A 24,117-nucleotide genomic window follows, 5' to 3' on the forward strand; every position below is an offset into this window, starting at 1 on the left:
AAGAGCTCTCTGAAGAAGACAATTTCATAGTTCCCTTCACGCAGATGGACCGAAGACTACAAGCTGTTATCGCTGCTGATGGAGATATATTACAAAATATTAATTTTAGTATAAATTTAGTATAGTTTTGGTCTTCCAGACCCTCACTTTCTTTCGAGAATTTCTTGTTCCCTCCATTTTTTATTAATAGAAAAACTGTGGTTCTGCTTATGTTAAAATGTTTTGCTGCCTCGGATAGTGCCTTATCTTTTAATTTGGTTACAATTCTTGCTTTAATATACATATTGTTGAGTTAAGTCGTTTGTTTTATTCCTTAATAAAAATAAAAATGATATAAGTAAAAACTAGATATCATTTATATACTCGTACTCTTTATAAAATGCTGAATTAACATATTATGTAATCAGTTGTTTGTTTGTTTATTTTAACTGACTTTGACAGTCCGTCATAATAAATATAATATAATGTCAGACCAATCAAATACACTGCTCAAAATAATCAAATCTTACTTAAGAGTCGTATCAGTTTTTTTAGGAACCAGCTGTACATGCAATAAACTAATATTTAGATATTATTTACTAATTTATTTCAAATGTATCTTATTGTGTTCATGTTTTAATGAAATTAACGCGACAATTCGATGAAACAAAATTCGATGACAATATTCGAAAGTCAAATCAGTAGACAATAACAGTGGTTTTGAATCGTCGTCATGGAAACCAAGATCGTCGCATGCTAACCAATTATATTGAAAGTTTGGTTTTGACAACGTTGTCAAAGAATTAATTTGTGTATTTTCATATTTAATTAATTCAATTAATTGATTAAGATTTGGTCATTTTTTAAACGCTAGTCGAAAAAATAGTGTTCCTAACTCTTGCGGAAAGTCTCTTTTCCGCACTCGACTTCGTGCCGGACTTCGCTTCGCGTCGTTCGGCAAACTGCAATCGCGTGTGGAAAAGTATGACTTTCCGCACTTGTTAGGAATATAACTACATATGTTTTAGTTTGATAGCATCTGTAGAGTATAATATAAGGAGTAACATTTCCAGCGATACGCGAATATCAAATTTTAATAAAAAAACGTGACAACATGTGAATGTGCTTAGATTGTGACATATTCATATAATTTTGGCTTCACAATTTTATGTAAATAGCTGAGTCCATCTGTGTTTAAACGTCCATGTTAGCTACATTGTTTGTTTGAAGCATTCTTTCCTATACGGCTTACAGATTCTTGGTAAATTGAAATTTTCCGTTTTCCTCTCATACGAGGTTGGTTTTAGAGGGTAGCCCAGGGATAGGAGCAGTGAACAGTCTTGCACTTTTTTGGGATCCCCAAATTATGAAATTCTCAGCAAAATTGGGTTTGCCCGTTTGATTTTTAGAGGTCCAGTGGACTTTTGCTATTAAAGTAAACTAAATTTTATTGACAATATAATGATCTAGAACCTAACCAATACCTACGACGTTTTAACTTCTAATTATTTTCTGATTATTTTATAGGGAACAATAAGTAGAACCTTAGATCGAGAGGAACTCAACGAGGAAGATTTTCAGTACTTAAATTCCAAAGTTTCCAGCGAGAAGAATAATTTGTCATCATATAATGTAAAGCCATTTGCTGATGAACCAGACGTAAGACTTACATACATGAAAATATGTAGAAGTTATATAGGGTGTTTCATTGAGACACAGAAGTACTTGAATGATGAATAGAGGTCACTTAGGCGGTTCTAGATATACTACATTTATTGCCTCACTGATTTTTACTACCGAGTTACAGGGTGTTTTATCGTAGTTCCCTATTTCTTTCTGGATCCATAACTTTAGAACTACCCTGTATATTTTTTTGATATTTGGTAGGCATATATCTCGTTTAGAACCCAAACTACCCAATTACTAATCACAAGAAAAATCCAGATCCAGATTAACAAAAAATATAAATTCATTTTGACCTTGAAATAACACCCTGTACATTGAAATTTTCAAAATCGGTTTGCGTAGGTATTCGCGGTGTGCAAGTACTTGGAAGGGATACGCGAAACGATCGTGCGCGAATAGCGGAGAAATATTGCAACTTTCTTAAATAATTCATATTGTCAACTGAAATTGTCAAATTGACGTACATTTCATACCTCTAGCCAAGAAAAAAAGTGAGCTAATTTTTGTCTTATATATTTTTTAGGATATGTTTTTTGTTTGTCATGTGTTCTTCTGTAGAACTTTCTGTTTTTTTGGAATATTTTTTACGTTTGCTATTTTTCTCGTTTGTTTTAAAAATCTTTTTTTTAATTTTTAAAAATGTATGGGTTTTACAGTAAACGTTTATAATTAATGCAGGTTAATGCATGTGATTTTTTTTGTTAAAATAATTGACAATGAATAGCAATAAAGGGGGCCCCTAAATATCTAGTGCCCAGGTTCCGAAGTTAGGATAAACCAGCACTGGTCCAAATTATATGCTTCTATCATTAAATGCACAATTCTTATAATATTTGCACGAATCTGGCGAACTATTTTAAAAATAGTTCGCACAAAAAGTATAATTGTGACCTTGAAACAACATCCTATATATTGAAATTTTCAAAATTCGTTTGCACATTTGAAAAGAGTACAAAAAACTAAGTTTAATGGTACGCTTTAACTTTCTGAGCACACAATTTAATGACATTAATTTTGAAATTAATATCGAAATTTTTGTTCGAGTTCTCAGAGTTCATAAAAATTTCAAAACAATTTTAAACTTAGTTTTTTCTGCTCTTTTCAAATATGCAAATAAATTTTGAAAATTTAAATATACAGAATGCTGTTTCAAGGTTACAATGAATTTATATTTTTTGTTAAAACGGACCTGGATTTTTCTTGTGATTAGTAATTGGTTGGTTTGGATTCTAAACGAGACAAATGTCTACCAAATATCAAAAAATATACTAGGTGGTTCTAAAGTTATGGATCCATAAAAATAGACAAAATCGATAAAACACCCTGTAGCTCGATTTTAAGAGTGGGTGTGGCCAGAGCCGCCGCTACCATGTGTGCAAAGTGTGCATCGCACACGGGCGGCCGATTAAAGGGGCGGTCAAAAGCAGGCCACTGATAATACTTTTTTTAAAACGAAAATAAATTCAAAAAATGAAATAGTAATGATTCAGATATTTCTATAAATTCTAGTATTTCAAACAATCTAAACAAAAATGCCAGAGAATGTTATTTATTATATGAACTGCCCTTTTGCAGCTGTAGTCATAAAGTAGTTCCGGGAATGCTTTTTAGTTCAAAGTGGCTGGCGGATTTCGGACTTTAAGATATTTTAATCTACTTGGCCCATATGCGATTTTTTCAAATTCTGAACATTTATGATTTGTTAAGAGAGTACGATACGACAATAGGATACTTTCCGAGAATTTAGATAAGTGCTTGTTAAGTTGCTCTCATTGAGTAATAAAAAAGTCTTTTTTATTACCAGATGGTTTAAAAAAATCTTTTTTATTACTCGACGGTTGCTGTTATGATATATTGTTCCTATCTGCTTATGTGTTGTTATGGATAGGGTTATAGTTCAGTCTAAGTTGAGAATTTGATGATTTTAGACACGCTTTTCTTTTGCACACTGCTGTATTTCAAATAGGCCTGGGTCCTGCGTACCAAAAAAAGTTGATTAATAGCAAGCTGAAAACTTGTTAATAGCTCAACGGTGTCTAGTCGGGCAAACTTTGATGTACCGGAACACTAGAACAGGGGAAGTTTTAATTGTGGAACAGTTTAAAAATTTGGAACGTCAGGTTACGAAAACGTCCCATGTATTTTATCGAACAGAGCATCCAATTGATTTGTTACCCTTTCAGTAAACTCTCACGCAAAAATCAGACTGATATTACTAACCAACATGATTCCTGTCATTTGACATATTCTTCGTGTTCCACTCATTAAAATGCCCAGTTGGTGATAAACACCAGTCTGATTTCTGCATGAGAGTTTAATGAAATGGTAACAAATCAATTGGAAGTTATGTCCGACAAAATACATGGAACGTTTTCGTAGTCTGACGTTCCAAATTTTTAACCTGTTCCACAATTAAAACTTCCCCTGTTCCAGTGTTCCCATACATCAAAGTTTGTCCGAATAGACACCGTTAAGCTATTAACAATTTTTCAGCTTGCTATTAATCAACTTTTTTTGGTACGCGGAATCCAGGCCTATATATTTCAATATAGTAACGTCGAGATCAGAGCAATTATTTGTACGCACGTTGAGATTAGTACCTACGTTGAAACGACTATACTCTGTCTACCGAACAGACGGAGTAATCAAGTGAATAAATCATAATATTTCTTTAAAATACCTTAACGCACAGCCTTGTACACAATAACGATAACACCAATTACCGAATACCTTGTTATCGGTATTGTGTAGAAGGCCGTGCGTTAAGGTATTTTGAAGAAATATTGTGATTTATTCACGTGATTACTCCGTCTGTTGGGTAGACGGAGTATAAAGTGTTGGAAGGGGGCGGCAAATATTAAGTTGCACACGAGCGGCCAACACTTTAGCGGCGGCCCTGGGTGTGGCAATAAATGTAGTATGTCTAGAACGGGTCTACCCCAAAATCCCGACAGCCAAAATCCCGACACCCAAAATCCCGACGGCCAAAATCCCGACACGCCAGAATCCCGACAGGCCAGAATCCCGACAGGCCAGAATCCCGACAAATTAAAAATCCTGTCAGATCCTTAATTTATTTTTAAGTAGATATTAGAATTAGCTAAAATATAAATAAATTTCATGTTGGAAATAATACTGTAACGTAGCTAAAATAGATGGATACTATGTAATATAGTTTTGAAAATCTATAGTTTTGAAAATCTTATTTGTCGGGATTCTGGCCTGTCGGGATTTTGGCGTGTCGGGATTCTGGCCTGTCGGGATTCTGGCCTGTCGGGATTCTGGCGTGTCGGGATTTTGGCGTGTCGGGATTTTGACTGTCGGGATTTTAGCTGTCGTGATTTTGGCTGTCGGGATTTTGGGCGGCACCGGTCTAGAACCACCTCAGTGACCTCTATTCACCATTCAAGTATTTCCATTTCCCAATGAAGCACCTTGTATATTATAAAAATTATTTTTAGCTCAGCAATTATGAATTCGAACAGACACCGGTTACTACAATTAGACAAAAACGTGGCTATTTCGATACTCTTGCAGATTTTCTCAAAGCATCTGGAAAGAAATATGTGGTTGAAATAGTTCTAATTATTTTTGGAATAAGTCAGCTCTCTGCTGGTATATCTGATGTCTGGCTGTTACAGTGGTAATATTTATAAATATGTGTTATTATTACTTTAAAAGTATTAAGATTAGTACTCAAGTACTCTAATAAATTATTATTTATTTACAAAGCTCTACAGCCTTGCAGACCTAGGGCTAACATTAAAATATATTTTAAAATATAATACATACCTATATAGGTAGGTACATATTACAAACTTATGCCTATATTAATTGGGGTGGCTTCTTGCCCAACAATGCTCTTTGCCAACTAAATTGGCTTCCTTTTCTCGTCAATTCATTCCTTTTTGTTGCTCTTTCTTCCCATGAACCATCAATTCTCTCTTTTCTGATATCTGGCTGTGTGCTATCAAACCATCTTTGTCTGGGTGGTCCTTTCCTTCTTTTCGTGATTGAACCCCATTTTAGGATAATCTTTGTCATTCTCTTCCTTTCTATTCTTATCACGTATCGCATCCATCTCACTTTCTGTGCCTGTATAAAGCGACTGGTGCTTGGTTCGTCATACAGTTTCTCCTACTCCCTGTTTGTTCGTCGCACCCAACCTTTTGCCACGTTTTTGCCTCTATATATAGCTCTGAGCATTTTGCTTTCCCATCTTTCCAATTTCTCTTTATTTGCTTTTTTCATTGTCTATACTTCGCTACCATACGTAATTGTGGGTCTTATTACCGTTTTATACAGTGCGTCCATAAAGTAACACATAAATTCAATATTTCGTAAACCGGCGACTTCAAGGAAAAATTCCGAAACAAGTCGATTTTTATTTTTAAATTACGATCTTTTGGCATATATATTATACTAGTGACGTCATCTATTTGGGCGTGATGACGTAATCTATGATTTTTTCAAATGAGAATAGGGGTCATGTAATAGCTCATTTGAAAGGGTATTTATTCAACTCTCTATTTACTAATATAAACACTAACATAACTATTTATACAGGCTGCCTAAAAATTTTTTTATTAAATTAATTGACACAAAAAGATACATGTATGCATTTTATTTAACTCTAAATACATTTTACTGCTGTCGGAAAACAAAAAAAAAATTATTTGAAAAATAAACTTTGGTTTTCGATTAAACGAAATATTCAAACTGCTAAGACGGCAGGTGGGTGGCAGCTTTAACATTGAATTTAAGTGAAAAATAATATCTATTTGTTAAATAAACCATTTTTCCTGTTTTCTGACAACAGTAAAACGTATTTTGAATTAAATAAATTATATACATTTTTGATTTTTTCTCAATTAATTTAATTTAAAAATTTTTATTAACACCCTGTATAAATAATTATATTAATGTTTATATTACTGGATTTATAATTGAATACCCTTTCAAATGAGCAAATGATCTATCACGTGACCCCTATTCTCACTTAAAAAATCATTGACTACGTCATCACGCCCAAATGACGTCACTAGTATTATGATATATATGCCAGAAAATTTAATTTTAAAATAAAAATCAGTTTACGAAATAATGAATTTATGCGTTACTTTATGGACGCACTGTATATCCTGAACTTAGTTTTTCTCGATACACATTTGGATTTTATCAGTGTTCTTAGGCTTCCCATCTCTTTATTTCCCTTTGCCAATCTGTTATTTAGTTTCGATTCTTTCCAACCTTTCTCTTTTATATCTAATAACCCCCAGATATGTAAAATTGACCAACCTCTCGAAATTATATTCCCTTGATTCATTAGATTTAAAAGTAAACTGCCTCTCTTTTTTTGTTTTATATTTCAGAGTATAATGTACTTTGACTTTCCTGGTTTATTTCTAGATAAAAATGTTCAGAAAATGTTCCGAATCCATTATTTTGGCTCGTCTCTCACCTCTTATATTTCTTTTAAATTTCTTATAATTTTTTTCCACTAATATGGTTAAGCTAATCTGGTTAAAAAAATATATCTGGCAAATATCGATCAACTTTGACCAGTTTTATCTCGGGAACCACTCCTCGCAATTCAGCTATTTTCTTTTAAAAGAAACGTCCTTTCCAATATCGTTTTTTTTTTAAATTTAATTTAATCTAATGGTTGCAGAGATATTTTATTTCTATATAACCTAAAAATTGTTTATAACTTTAAAACATTCCTGAGATTGCTCAAATAGTCAAATTTCAATTTTGTAAAGTACGTTAGATAGGTACAGTGAATTTTATACGAAAATTATAGTTATTCTGGTGTATCATAATTATTCTGGTTATTATTTGGACCGTAAATTTTTAACTAATAACGTATTTCTTTATTTTCTTAGGAAATAAAACTTTTGAATTGTTTTTATTAAGAATTTAATTGTTGTCAAAGTATTTGTTAGATTGCCGCCGACTTTCGGAAATATCCTACTACAAAAAAGCTTTTATGTCACCAAGCTATTTAATGATTTATAAATAATTACTTACCTAAATTTTTAGTTGAAAATTAAAGATTTTGTTGGGTAAACCCGCATTTTCCGAGAGGAAAGTTTTCATCGAAGGAGATCTAAAAAGAATATCTCTATGTAGAATTAAATTACGGTGAATTTTTATTTAGGTGTTTTTGGTTTAAAGTTAAAATCTTCGGAATTACGGAGAATTAATTGAAAAAAACTCGATTTCGGAGCGAAACACGATTTCTACGAACTTTACATATACAATTTCTTTACAAACCCCCTAATTATTGTACGAACTTGATACTCAGATATTTTTTGTACTAGATTTACTGGTTTTTTAACAAACTCTTTAGGTCTCCAAATTTGGAAGAGCAATTTTGGTCTTTCTCTTCAGTTTTTAATATTATTTTTTGTTTGGTTGTTGTGTACATTAAAACGATTTTATATTTTATACAATTTCATAAAATGCTGTTATTTCAGGATAAGACATTCAGCAAAGAATTTTACTCATCAACTATTTCCTAGAAATGAGTACTTATCCCAAAACCAAACTGCAGCCAGCCGTACGATATACCACAAACTAATACAAGACTTCCTCTTCGGATTGGACAAAAATCACACCAAATATATCACAGTGATTGAAACCGACACAAGCGGAGAAACCAAAATATTTGGAATTTATGAAAAGGATCTCTATGTATCCTTGTATGCGGGATTTATAATTATCTGCATAATATTCACCGTTGTAAGGTCCCTTCTGTTTCATGCACTTTGTATGAAAGCATCAAGGGTATTGCATGGCAAAATGTTCGAGAAAGTGCTGTTTTCTCCAATGAAGTTTTTTGAAAATTACCCATCAGGTTAAGTATTAATTAATAGACCATGTTGCGAAAAAGGGGTGCTGGGCGAAGTTTTTGGGCAAAATTTGTTTAACAAATTCAAAAGATTTTAAATAAAAAAAGTTTCTTGTCATTTTTCTCAAAAATTGATAATTTTTGAGTTGTAATCGATTTAATATATGAAAAATGCAAAAATTCATATTTTCGAGGCTTAAAAACTCATAATTATGTAAATTATTATGTTTGTGGTTGCCAAGTGCCTAAAGTGAAATTTAAACATTCAGTTTCAAGATGATTCTAATGAGTAGTATGAGCTTATTTTAATATACACCGTTGTTTTTTAATTATTGCTAATTATGCGGCTTCACTCGACTGTCGTACCGCTGTTGCGCGCCGCTGCGCGTCACACTATATTGTGCCTATCTGTTGCACAATCATATTATAGTGTAGGAAACAGAGGAGGTTGAACCTCGCAAAATGAACACAAGTCCGGTTTTATTTTTTTTTCTGGTATATTAAGGGGTGCTTATTATGAGACTAACTTTTTCTTAGAAAATTTCTCCCCGGAACCCTCCTTTTCATCCCTTTAAAGGGGGTAATTTATTACCCCCTTATTATTATTAATAAATTATTATTTATTAATAATTACTTAATAGTAAAATGAAGAGGACTATATTTCCTACTCTTTATTGTCCGACAGCATATGTCTATCACCCACCGTTTGGCGGGGGTGGCGCCCCAAATTTGACAAATGTTTAGAAAAAATGTTTTTTAAAAAAATTATTTTTTCCTAACGGTAATTAAAATTACGAGAAAACCCTGCGGCAATTAATCACAAATAAGTGGCTGATTTTTTGGTATAGGTTTTATTTAAGGGTAATTGCAAATTTTTTAATTACAGGGTGTTACATTTTAAAAAACCCCTTTTTATACCATCTGAACCGCCTATGCTAGAGTAAAAAAACTTTCAGCGATTATCCATGTACTGGTTTTATTTACAAATTTGTATAATGCGCCCCCATTTTTTTCCGGAACCACCCAAAAAAAAGGAGATTTAATAAAGAAAGTGATTTTCTTGGAATCCTTCAAACAACATGCCCTTTATTAAAATGCTTCATTGTGCACGTTCTTATTACCCATGTATGGATACCAAAAGCGATTTCTTGATACAACCCCTGTAGCCAAAAAAAATAAATAAAGGGGGGGTTCAAAAAATTTTTTTTTTTGCTTTTTGACCCATATAGACGTATGCTCCATCAATAGGGTTTTTCATAAATATATATGATTATTGCAACATCCCTGCGAAAACTACCCCTATCCTTGAAAATAAACTGCAGGAACTACCCCAATCTTTTGGAGAGCATGTTCTTACGATTTTCTCATTACCTATGCATTTTTTTAAAACAAGACTTATACAGAATGAAAGACCACTATTTTTTCTACAAATAAGGTCCTATGCATTTTTTTCATATAAGAAACCGTTACGGCACAGTGGCGCTGTAAACCTAAGAAATGCTTTGGCGGGTTCCAGTTTTTGTTTTTTTTTTTCATCACTTCATTTCATTCATTTTATTGATAACGTACTTATGGCAAATAAAAGAACACACTGTCTGCTACACATAATGACCTATGCATATTTTATTTTCTTCGCACTCTTGTCAACTTTGGGGCGCCACCCCCGCTAAACGGCGGGTGATAGACATATGTTGTTGGGAAATAAATAGTAGGAAATATAGTCTTCTTCATTTTACTATTAAGTAAATTTTCTGCAAAACGTACAGGAAGGGCTACGTTTCGCCAAAACCTCAAATTACCCCCTTTAAAGGGATGAAAAGGGGGGTTCCGGGACGAAATTTTTTAAGAAAAAGTTAGTCTCATAATAAACAGCCCTTTGTGGTAAGACCCCATTTTAACAGTCCCCGTTTCAGCGGTTCTCGATTCCACCGACCCTTTTCAGCAGTCCCCGGTTCAGCGGTACCCATTTCAGCAGTCCCCGTGTCGGCGGTTCTCGATTCCACCGACCCGTTTCAGCGGCGTTTGGTTCTGCAGCATGCCGTTTGAGAGGCATCGTTCAGGAAAATGAGTAAAAACAGGAGCCTCTTGGGGACAGTAGTTTTAACAATAAAAAATGAATTTTATAAAATAAACAAACAATAAATTGTTCCAAAATCACCCTATATATAGCTTTGCAATTGCATAAAAAGTAGGGTAATATAGTAAATAATTTGCAAAAAATTTGATGTTTTATTTACGTATTTTCAAAATAATAATACATTATGCAACGAACATTTTTAATGATGGTCATTTATGATGCCAGTATGAAAAATACGACAAGCCTGGAAGAAGAAGAGAAAAAATGTTTCAATCGCGCTGCAGTCATTCATGACAAAGTTGAGTTAGATGATTTATTTAAAGAAATAAATACACTTTGTAGAAGATGAACTATAACTTGCAAAGAAGCAATTTGTAAGTTGTAGACGTTGACTAGAATAATCAAATTAAAATTCACGAACATTCTTTTATTTTTAATTTTTGTACTTAATTATATAAATTTATTCAAATAAATTACTATTAAAACGAATACAGAAATTTAATTCTAATTATTGAACTTACACATACATCATTAAATAATGCAAAAATTAAATTTATACTTATTAGATGCTTACCTAGACAAATATTAAGAGATTCATCGAATAAAATTATAATAAAATAAAAATTACTTTATTAAGGCAGTATCAAATTAAAAAAAAAATTATGTATTGCATTAATTTATAATTATTATAGAATTTATCTAACTAATATACTTTATTTCATAAAATTTACAGAATCCTTACAAAATAATAATAATTGTAAAATTCAATAACTTTTATAATAAATGTAATCAATTTACTTTTCAGGGATTTTCCATTATTTTAAAGGGTCCTTACTTTTTATTATTTCACTGCATATACAATCCATAAATTGTATTATAAAATGTAGATTCTTATATAAAATCTGTTCAATTTTCACCTATTAATATTTGTAAACAATTGAAATATGATTTATTAAAGAACAAATGTTAACTTGATTTCTACTGGTCATATAAAACTATTTTCTTCTTTTTTAATGTACATTTTTTATTATATATTTATCTTAATAATATACTTTATTTAATAAAATTTACAGAATTCTTACGAAATAATTGTAAAATTAAATAATAAAAAAAATGTAATCAATTGATTTTTCCATGATTTTCCGTCATTTTAAAGGGTCACAACTTTTCATTATTTCACTGCATAGGCAGTTCATAAACTGGATCATAAAATGTAGATTCTCATATACAATCTGTTCAATTTTCAGCTCTTAGTTTTTATGAACAACGGAAATATGATTTATTAAAAAATAAATGCTAACTTGATTTCTGTTTGTCATATAAAATTATTTTTTTTTTATATGAATTTTTTCATCAGCTTTTCATTGAGCCTACATGCAAGCACGGAACATAAAAAATATCTAAGTTATTCTAATTGTTTATAAGCTAAAAAGTCAGGTATTTTTCAAGAGTCACTGTAGGGCAAGAACAGTTGTATAAATAATTGCTATCTGGGATAAACAAATTGAATAACTTATAAACTATTTGGTCGATCTGGTTGAAATTTAGCACACTTAAATAACTCATTAATTGACATGATTTAAAGTCATTAAATTTTACGTCATTGTGCAAAAAATAAAATTATTAATATTTATAATTTACTGCAAAAATGAGGGTTTTTTGCAATTATCTCGGTCAATTGTTTATATATTACAATATGCTTACCACCAAATTAAAGAACTTTTTAAGATCTACATTTATTTGAAACATTTTTCTCTAAAATGTACAAGAAACGTTTTATAGTCAAAAAACTGCTTTTTCCATTCTTTACAATTGTTAAAAAAAAAGCAAAATCAGCTGTACGTCTTCACGGAATTATCATCAGTTATCCCTCATCTACCTTTTAAAACTTTGAAAACCCTGTAGAACATCTTTACGTGAAATCGATGATTTTTTCCCCTATTAACTGGGGTATATACCAGATACTTAGATATTACCTGTATATTTTCAAACAAGAATAGGTTAAAATAATATCCGACAATAAAACTAATTACTTATCATTGTCATATTATTATTTTCTTATTGAGACCGCTCTATTGGGGACCGCGTTTATGGGGACCGCTGAATTGGGCACCGCTGAATTGGGCACCGCTGAATCGGGGTACCGCTGAAACGGGGACCGCTGTATTAAGACCGCTCAATCGGGGACCGCGTTTATGGGGACCGCTGAATAGGGGTGAAACCCCCTTTATATACAAGAAAAAAATAAAACCGGACTTGTGTCCATTTTACGAGGTTCAACCTCTGTTTCCTACACCATTATACGTACTTATGAGAAAAATTCCTAACTTTATAATACTTTACATTATTATTAAAATTTTATAATTTAATAATAAATTTATTTATCCAATTAAATATTGTCAATGTGCTAATTAAGCTAATTAAATACATCGAGATTATATTAATCATATAGCTATGTAGAGTGACAGAGACGCACCATATATACAGGGTGTGTCATTAATAATTTTATTGTCCATATAATAACTGGAGAAACCTTAGCACAAAATACGAAGATTTAACCTAAAACACTTAAATAAAATGTGGTTCCTTACTGAGTTACAGGGTGTTTTATCTAAAAATTTAAAAACTATTTTTGCTCAGCATTTTAAAACAATTCGACTTATCCTTTTCATACTTAACAAAAAATGCGACTACTAGACACCCTACTAAATTATGATAAACAAACGTTTCTAGCTACTACCAGAGGCGTACGACAGAGGATAGTGGATGGTTGACCCCTCTCAAATTCTACGCCACAGGAGGAATTACTATTTTAGTGCCATTTTTAGATTGCCCAATACTTTCTACGTAAATAATATACTCTTCATTGATAACGATAAAGTCATTAGTTTTCGAGATATTTGAAGTTAAATATGAAACGGCACAGTTATTTTGATTAATTTATGATATGATTCATATGATTAAAATTTAAAAATTATTTGTACCCAATACTATAAAACTATTTGGCGTATCCTTATCATATTTGGCAGAAAGTTTAGGTACTGTACACCCTAGTAAATTAAGATAAATAAACGTTTCTAGCTACTACCAGAGGCGTACGACAGGGGATAGTGGCTGGTTGACCCTTCCCAAATTCTACGCCACTGACGAAATTGCTATTTTAGTAAAAAATTTTTATTTTGCAATACTTTTTATGTAGAAAATATACTCTTCATTCGTAACGATAAAATGATTAGTTTTCGAGATATTTGAAATTAAAAATAAAGCGACACAATACACAATACACTGATCAAAATAACCGTGTCGTTTCATTTTTAACTTCAAAGATCTCGAAAACTAATTACTTTATGGTTACGAATGAAGAGTATATTATTTTCATAGAAAGTATTGGAGAATCCAAAAATTGAACTAAAATAGCAATTTTGCCAGTGGCGTAGAATTTGGAAAGAGTCAACCATTCACTTTCCTCCGTTGTATGCCTTCGGTAATAGCCAGAAACGTTTGTTTAACATAATTTAGTAGTTTGTACAGTACCTATACTTCCTGCCAAGTATGAAGACGATACGTCGAATAGTTTTAAAATGCTGACCAAAAATAATTTTTAAATTTTTAGATAGAACACCCTGTAACTCATGCTTATTACTACATGGACAATTATTAATGAAACACCCTGTATATTGTGACAAGCGATGCGACGACGTGACGGCTTAAAAGGCGAGTTGAGGCGCATAATTAACAATTTAAAACTTTTAGTTTAGGCACTTGTCAGCATCAATAATTATTATAATTTACGTATGAGTTTTTAAGCCTCTAAAACTCGTATTTAATAGTTATTTATGTATAAATGTTAAAAGTACACGTTTAAGGCACGCATGTGAAAGTTTGCAGAATGAGCGAAGCGAGTTCTGCAATTCACATGAGTGCCTTAAAAATGTACTTTTTAACACGCATATCATACAATATTTTTTCTACAAACGTAATTACAGGACAATATCTACAAAAACTTTTACTTGAACTTGACTGACATTCCATTTTTATATTTTTTTGAAATTATATCAAAATTGTCCATACGGTCAATACGAACTGCAGTACCTTAAAATTTTTAAAGCACTAGTGCCTTAAAGTAGCATTTTTAACGCTCGTATGGAGTGCTAAAAATTGCATTTTTAACACGGTTGTAGAAAATAGTTATTTATGATTTAAGTGTTAAAAGTACACGTTTAAGGCACGCATGTGAAAGTTTGCAGAATGAGCGAAGCGAGTTCTGCAATTCACATGAGTGCCTTAAAAATGTACGTTTTAACACGCATATCATACAATATTTTTTCTACAAACGTAATTACAGGACAATATCTACAAAAACTTTTACTTGAACTTGACTGACATTTCATTTTTATATTTTTTTGACATTACATCAAAATTGCCCATACGGTCAATACGAACTGCAGTGCCTTAAAATTTTTAAAGCACTAGTGCCTTAAAGTAGCATTTTTAACGCTCGTATGGAGTGCTAAAAATTGCATTTTTAACACGGTTGTAGAAAAAAAAAGTTATTTAAAAATATAAAAACATTAGCACCAGATTATAAAGATAGTCTCATAATTAAATGTTTATTGTGTAAAAAATTGATCAAAATAATTTACTAAATAATTACCAAATTTCAAATGTATCAAATATAGTGATGAGCGCGCTATTAACTGGCGAAATAATAGTACATTCTTTGACGTTTTTTGCTGTATATTTTAAAGAACCACTTTAGGCGAGCGGCACACCCCTAATGTGAGGCTTAGAAATCGAAAAAGCGACCATGATAGGTGAATGGCAAATTTTGTTCATACTTTATGTTTTCGAGGTCGCTGAATCCGAATATGAAGTTTATTTTTACAAAAATCAATTTTGATGATTTTTTAATATCAACTCGCTCTATCTTTAGTCGCTGTAAATATTTCCTTTTGAAAATTTTACCGTATCATTATTGAAGAATTTAAATAACAACAAGATTTATACCAGATGTTGAAACAAATTAAAAGAGAAGTTATTACTTTTTAAACAATTTGGCGTCAGATTTCGTTAGTTTCATGTTTACTGAAAAAAGTAGGGTGACAAACTTTTTGGTTCATAATTTTAGTCAACACAGCATTAAGACATAAATCACGAAGAAGTTTTCTGGAAAATTTCAAGTCAAAATATGTAATAGGAAAAAAATTATAGACGACTTTATAGACGAGATTTCTCGAGATACTGACCACGGTGTGGTGAATGGCTAATTTTTATCATACTTTATGCTTTTGATGGTGCTGAAAACGAAAATGGGGTTTATTTTGAATTTTAGTTGGGGACATTGTCAAAATTTCAATTTTACCCTAAAAATAAAAAAAATCACGTTTTTCTTAAAATTAAAATGTGCACCATTTTTTTTTCTATAAATAATTTTGTTGTTTGTACTCTATATTTTAACATAAACTTGATTAAAAAGCTAAATTTGAAATTTTGTCACTAAACTTTTGCGATTAAACTTTGCAATTCAGGAATCTGCACCTTTTACTTTAAACAATTCATAATTTTTATTATATTAAGACAGAAAGCTTGATACAGGTCCCGTTGTCTTCAGAAAGGTAAGAAATATATACTGTAAACATTTCAGGAAAAAATATTAAAATGGAACAGAGTTGTAGCGAATTAAACGCAAAAAAACGTGATTTCATCATTTTTTTTATTTTTAGAATGTTATTGCGATTTTGACCATGTTCCCCCATGTAAAATTCAAAATAAACCTAATTTTCGTTTTCAGTACCATCAAAAACATAAAGTATGATCAAATTTAGCCATTCAGCACAGCGTGGTCAGTATCTCGAGAAATAAGCGTTTTTTGGTGTGTGCCGCTCGTCTATAAAGTCGTCAAAATTTTCTAGAAACTTCTTTATGAATTATATTTTACTGCTGGGTTAGTTAAAATTTTAAACTAAAAAGTTTGTCACTCAACTTTTTTACGTAAACATGAAACTAACGAAATCTGACGACAAAATGTTTAAGAATTAACATCTCCTCTTTTAATTTGTTTAAATATTTTGGACAAATCACATTGTTGTCTAAATACATCAAAGATGACACAATAAAATTTTCAAAAGGAAATATTTACAGCGACCAAAGATTCAGTAAGGTAAAGTTGAAAAATCATAAAAATTGATTTTTCGCATTGTTGCATAAAATTTGATTTTTGAACATGTTCCACCAATTATAGATAAAAATAAACTTCATATTCGGATTTACCGATTTCGAAAACATAAAGAATGACCAAAATTGGTCATTCACCTTAAAGTTGATTTCCGTGGTCCGTATTACGTAATTTTAGGGGTTGCTGCCGCTCGCCTACTTGGATTGATATGAAATTTGTCATACGCATAGCTAACATGTCAAAGAAAAAAAGTGATATTGTGCCGATGCGTGCTTTTGCGCTGGGGGTGAGTTTCACCCCTTCTCGGGAGTGAAAAATATACGTTCAAAATAAGTCCGGAAATGAATAAACTGACTAATTATAAGCAACTTTTGTTTTTTCATTAAGTCAATACTTTTCGAGTTATTTACGAGTTTAATATGTTCATTTTTCAAGAAAATAACCACATTTTTAGACAGTTTTACGCAAATAACTCAAAAAGTAAATATTTTATCGAAAAAAATATTCTTAGCAAAAATATATCCTGTAAAAAAAGTGTACGCATAATAGGCCTGGATCCCGCGTACCAAAAAAAGTTTATTAATAGCAAACTGAAAATTTGTTAATAGCTTAACGGTGTCTAGTCGGACAAAATTTGATGTACGGGAACACTGGAACAGGGGAAGTTTTAATTGTGGAACAGTTTAAATATTTGGAACGTCAGATTACGAAAACGTCCCATTTCCAACGACCCTTTCGTTAAACTCTCATGCAAAAATTAGACTGCTATTACTAATCAACATAATTCCTGTCATTTGACATGTTCTTCGTGTTCCACTCATTAAAATGCCCAGTTGGTGATAAACACCAGTCTGATTTTTGCATGAGAGTTTAGTGAAATGCTAACAAATCGATTAGAAGTTCTGTCCTACAAAATACATGGAACGTTTTCGTAGTCTGACGTTCCAAATTTTTAACCTGTTCCACAATTAAAACTTCCCCTGTTCCAGTGTTTCCATACATCAAAGTTTGTCCGACTAGACACCCTTAAGCTATTAACAAATTTTCAGCTTGCTATTAATCAACTTTTTTTGGTACGCGGGATCCAGGCCTATAAGGTCTCTAGACCTAGTAGAAGCAGAGTTATAGTTAATAAAAAATAGGTTCATATTCGCCAAATTTCAAATAGAATATTTCAACGTGAAATATCCAAAAAATGAAACCCTTTTTGGAGAAAATTTATTATAACTTTTTTAAAGTGTTTAAAAATAGCTTTATTTTTCTTTTTATAAAAAAAGTTTCTAGCATCAAATGTAAGCATATTACGCTCAAACTAAAGTTGGTCGCTTTTGTTTTGGAAAAAAAAATCGAGAAAATCATCCCCTAATTAGCAACTAAAATGAAATTAATCGTTACCGCTTTACAAGTTGCTTTACTTATGTTGTGTTTATAATATGATCTGTAAGTTTTATCCACTCAAAGTGCTGATTTTTGAAAAAATTTGGTTTTAAAGTAAAATATTTTTAATTTTTAATTTTGAAACAAATGTTTTTTTCAACATAACTTAAAATTATTCGAAATACCAAAAATATCAAACAGTAAAAAAGTCGTATTTTCTTTTCTGAATATTTTGAATTTTTTGTTTTTCTCTAAGACAAAAATTGGTTAAGATATGGCTGTTCAAAATGTGCATACAATCGTGATGAGTGACTCATTCAAGCCCTTTGAACTACAACAGGCCTTTCAGAAAAAAGGACTTTGAACCGAAGAAACTTACAGATCATAGAAACAATACATACAAGAGTAAAGCAACTTATGAAGTGGTAACGATTAAGTTCATATGAGATGCTAATTGGGGGCTGATTTTCCTGATTTTTTTACCAAGAAAAAAAGGAACTAACTTTATTTTGAACGTAACTTGTTTAGATTTGATGCTAGAAATTGTTTTTGTAAAACAAAAATAAAGCTTTTTTTAACAATTTAAAAATGTAATGAGTTTTACCCAAAAAGTGTTTCATTTTTTAGTTACTTCACGTTAAAATATTCGATTTGGAATTTGACGAATATGAACCTATTTTTCGTTAGCTATATTTCGGCTTCTACGAGGTCTAGAGACCTAAGATATATACCTTTTTTTTTCACTTTTTTACAGGCTCTATTTTTATTAAGAATGTTTTTTTCAACAAAATAATTACTTTTTGATTTATTTTTATTTGCGAAAAACTGTCTAAAACGTCGTTATTTTGTTGAAAAATGAACATATTCACTCTCAAATAACTCGAAAAATATTGACTTAATGAAAAAACTCTATAGGTCAAAAGTTGCTTAAACTTATAGGTCTGGATCCAGCGTATGAAAAAAAAAGTTGATTAATAGCAAGCTGAAAATTTGTTAATAGCTTAAGGGTGTCTAGTCGGATAAACTTTGATATAAGGGAACACTGGAACACGGGCAGTTTTAATTGTGGAACAGGTTAAAAATTTGGAACGGCCAGACCACAAAAACGGCACATTTATTTTGTCCGACAGAATAGACTTAAACTCTCCGAACAGAGATTAAACTCTCATGCAAAAAACAGACTGCTATTTATCACCTGTCATAATTCCTGTCATTTGACATATTCTACATGTTCCACTCATTAAAACGCCCATTTGGTGATAAATAGCAGTCTGATTTTTGCATGAAAGTTTAATCACTGTTCGGAGAGTTTAAGTCTGTTCTGTCGGACAAAATACATGTGCCGTTTTCGTAGTCTGACCGTTCCAAATTTTTAACCTGTTCCACAATTAAAACTTCCCCTGTTCCAGTGTTCCCATATATCAAAGTTTGTCCGACTAGACACCCTGAAGCTATTAACAATTTTTCAGCTTGCTATTAATCAACCTTTTTTTCATACGCGGAATCCAGACCTATTAGTCAGTTTATCCACTTTCGAACTTATTTTGGACCTACATTCTTTCACACCCAAGAAGGGATGAATCCCACCCCCAGGGCAAAAGGACACATCGGCACAATATCACTTTTTTCTTTGACTTGTTAGCTAGGTGTATGCCAAATTTTATGTCAATCCAACCGGTTCTTTAAAATTTATAGAAGGTACTATAACGCAAAAGATGGAAAACAATACATTATGAAATAAAAAGAGATGAAACTAGTAGAGGTGGAAATTATCGATATAAACGGATAAATTAACATTACATTACGTAGTTTCCCACTTTCAAACGTCTGTGACAGGAGTATTTTATAAAATTCTACTGTCACAGTGACAATTGTTGTCATAGTCCTCCGATAAGTATAAAGGTGTGAAACTATGTCATGTAATGATAATTTATACGTTTATATCGATAATTTCCACCTCTACTAGTTTCATCTCTTTTTATTACACGATCTATTATGTTTTCCATCTTTTGCGTTATTTTGCCGGTTCTTAGCGCGCTCATGGAACATGGAATCGAACTGAATTGAGTCGAATATAATCGAATCTATAGGAAGTATTCACTTCTGTCGGCATTCCGCAAGTGCCACGGTCTAATTTTTTGTCTATAATAGGGGAGTGCAATTAGAACGAAAATATGCATTGTTTCGGAATAATTCAAACAAGCTTATATTTTGCTAAAACTTTTTTTGTTAGTTTATATACATGTTAAAGTAAAAAGTTCTACTCGCAGATTTGGCCGCTAATTGTTTATTAATTGTTTAAACAATAACAATTTTTTATATAATTAATTTTAAAAAGGTCGTTAAATTCATTATTTTACTTTAATCAAATATATTTCTATTTTGTTTTTGGTTATGCTGAATCCGAATATGGCATTACAATTTGAAAATTCTTATACAACAGCTCTTATACAGTATGTTTGCGTAGCTAGGAACCACATGGAAAACTTTTTTATTATCAATTTTACAGAAAAAATTATTTTTCATAAAATACTCTGGATAGTCAAAAATCTAAAAGTCAACCATCAGATATTAAATTTTATCAATTTTATACGAGTTAGGTCACAAATATGAAATTCTTTATTTAAAGAGATTTAAATTCCAGAATGTCAAAAAATGCTGTTATGAAAAGATGTTTGAAATTAAAAACTATATTTTAATAAACGATTACATACATCATTCTTATCGAAAAAAAAAATTAATTTTTTTTTAAATTACAATACCCATCATCATTTTATTGCAATTATTGTAACTATTTTATTATCAATTTTACGAAAAAAAGTTATTCTTCATAAAATGCTCTACCTGGTCTAAAAACTAAGATAAAACCATCAGATATCAAACTTTTTCAGTTTTATACGAGGTATGTCAAAACTATGAATTTTTCGTAAGAGTTAAGTGCCTTCATTATTTACAATATTTTAATTAGAAGGATGTAATTGAACACTGAAACATATTTTTTAATACCAAACAACTTTTCTTAATAACAATTTTCGATATTGTGAATTATAAAGGTACTTTACTCTTTAGTGAAATTCATATTTTTTGACATACCACGTATAAACTTAATAAAATTTTATATTTGGTGGTTGAATCTTAGATTATATATGATGCAGAGTATTTTATAAAAAATAACTTTTTTTCGTAAGACTGATAATAAAAAAGTTATCAATAGGTTCCAAGTTACGCAGACGTACTGTATAAGAGCTAAACAAAAATTTTTTTGTTGAACATTTATTATAGTTAAAGCTTATTTTTAAATGTATTTTAGGTAAGTTTTACAGAAAAAAGTTTTCATCACTTTGTATAAACATTTTTTTAGCTGGTAATTTTCGGTTTTTGTATTATATTTTTGTTATCTTTCATAATTTTCTCAAAAAGAAATAGTGTATTTCATTTCTAAAGTAAAATAATTTAGTTCATTTTAAAGACTATATCCTAAGCTTTAAAAACACATATAAAACTGTGATAAACCTGTTCAAGCTTGAGTAATACCGTTTTAAAGTGGTGTTAATTCTGTAAAACTGTGATAAACCTGTTCAAGTTTGAGTAATACCGTCTTAAAGTGGTGTTAATTCTGTAAAACTATGAAATTTTCAACAATTACATTTTCCGAGACGTCGTATCATTTGAATTAAATTTTTGAGATTTTTTTGAATGAAACATCGTTTAGTAAGTTGTTTGAAAGGTAAGTTGTGCAAAATTGAAAGTTTTATAAGAAAAATTGTATTAGTTACACATTTTTAAATCATTTTTAAACAAAATTCATGTAAGTCTCACTTTCAGCCCACACCGTACTTATGCCCATACATTTTATTTCTTTCTATTATAACTATAAGATAGCTTAATTATTCTTCTTTTATGTCCAATTTCTAAAATTACATTTGATCGATCAGTTAAAGAATTACATTAAAATAACTCAACCGTGCACTTCGCCATATGCTAGAAGGGTGACTTTAGCGTTATAAATAAAAAATTATGGAAGCTACAGATTTAATTTTAGAAAAATATTTATATAAATTTTTTTTGTAAAATTTTCTGAAGTTTTCAATGGTCAAGTCAGTTTTTTTTCTTAAGTTTATATTTTCGGAGTTATTTAAAAAAACATTAATTTCGCAGTTCATTTGTTTATTAAAAAAGGAAGCACCCACTTCTCGAGTAGAACTTTTTGATATATTGTTTATTAAACATTTCTTAATGAAATTACAAAAAATTCTATCTTGTTTGATATTTTCCGAAGTGAAAATCTATATGCACTACTCTATAACATTTGTTTCAGATCTCTTATATTAAGCTGAGTTTTGTTAGACTGTTACAAATGCTAAATTTGATATGATAATCTACTTTTTTAGGCAAAATCTTGCAAAGATTTTCGAATGATATGGACGTAATAAACCAGTTACCAGCGAAGAACTTCACCACTTTGCAAATGTTTTCAGCGGTGTACGGAGCTTTGTTACTAGTTATGTTCGCTATCCCAGCTATAATTCTTCCCATGTTTTTAATTGCTATAATGGTATATTTTTTGGTATCTTGTTTTGTTGCTACCATAAGAGGTCTACAGAGACTTAATAATAATAGTAAGTACTCATTTAGACTGCTTTTACAATCTATCAAATAATCCTATAAAATTTATTATTATAATGAAATATTTCAATTTTTAATCATATACATACATACATAGATTGACTAGCTAAAAAGTTCTATGCAGAGGAAGACCAAATGACGCTAGAACCGGAAAGACACCAGAAATTACCACAAGTGAAGATGTTAATATAAGTACACAGGAAGTTCAAAAAACACTTGAAAAGGTGAAGAACAGAAAATCTGCAGGTAAGGGCGGAATATCAAACGAATTACTGAAATATTGTGAAGTAGCAATGACAGAGCAATTAACAACATAAAATAACAAAATCACAAAACACAACAAAATACCGGAAGAATGGAGAACGAGCGAATTACTGCGAATTCTACTGTTCAAAAAAGGAGATAAAAGTAGCCAGAAAACTATAGAGGTATCAACTTGTTAAATACTACCTACCCTAATACTAACAACTAAAATTCTACAAGAACTAATTAATCCGAGGATAAGTTTAGCAGATGAACAACAGGGTTTTCGTACTGGAAGTTCGTGTGCAGATGCAATATTCGTCATAACGCAAATTACTGAGAAATCACTAGAGTAGGTATAATAGACCAGCATTTCTATGTCTGGCTTAAAGAAAGCATTTGACAGAATAACACTCAACTATGTAATCCATCTTCTGCATAATAGAGAAGTCCCCCTATACAGTCAAACCCGCTTATTAGAATACCTCTTAAGGAAATATCCCGGTTTAAGGAATAGAAATTTGAGGTCCCGAAACCTTTCTACTAGCGACTAATGATCGGTTATTAGAATATCCCGGTTATAAGAATAGTTTTGATTGACACGAAGGCTATTTTAATAAGCGGGTTCGACCGTTTATCACGAAAACTATTGAAAACATCTACCAAAACAACAAAATGGAAGCCAGAATAGATGTACAACTTACAGAACCTATATATATATATATATATATAGGCAGCGGAATAAGACAGGGAGACTCATTGAGTCCTATGCTCTTTAACTTAATCATGGATGAAATCATCAAAAGCGTCAACAAAGGAAGAGGATACTGAATGAGAAACAAAGAAGTAAAAATACTCTGTAATGCAGACGACGCAATATTGATAGCCCTAGACGAAGATAGTCTGCAAAGATTAGTCTATAGATTTAACATAATAAAATAATTCAATATGACAAATTCATCTCAGAAAACTAAAACAATAGTAATTAGTAAAGAACTCATCATCACAATCATACACCTCCAAGTGGAGCAAAGGGCACCTTGCGGTGTTTCAAGTAGTAGTATGCGATATGATGGTGAGGTTGCTAGTCCCATGCATCAT

The 24,117-nt window shown here is 31.1% G+C and overlaps 1 protein-coding gene across 1 annotated transcript in view; it reads left to right on the top strand.

The window, feature by feature from the left end:
* The window catches only part of LOC114334875 (ATP-binding cassette subfamily C member 4-like), a 202,312-nt gene that overhangs the window by 109,470 nt on the left and 68,725 nt on the right, over positions 1-24,117 (top strand). The window contains exons 11-14 of the mRNA XM_050647075.1: positions 1,507-1,638; positions 5,127-5,308; positions 8,145-8,524; positions 22,539-22,766. Of these exons, the coding sequence (XP_050503032.1) occupies positions 1,507-1,638; positions 5,127-5,308; positions 8,145-8,524; positions 22,539-22,766 (922 nt within the window). The remainder of the gene's footprint in view (positions 1-1,506; positions 1,639-5,126; positions 5,309-8,144; positions 8,525-22,538; positions 22,767-24,117) is intronic.

The sequence above is a fragment of the Diabrotica virgifera genome, chromosome 3, assembly GCF_917563875.1.
Source record: "Diabrotica virgifera virgifera chromosome 3, PGI_DIABVI_V3a".
Classification (NCBI taxonomy): Eukaryota; Metazoa; Arthropoda; class Insecta; order Coleoptera; family Chrysomelidae; genus Diabrotica; species Diabrotica virgifera.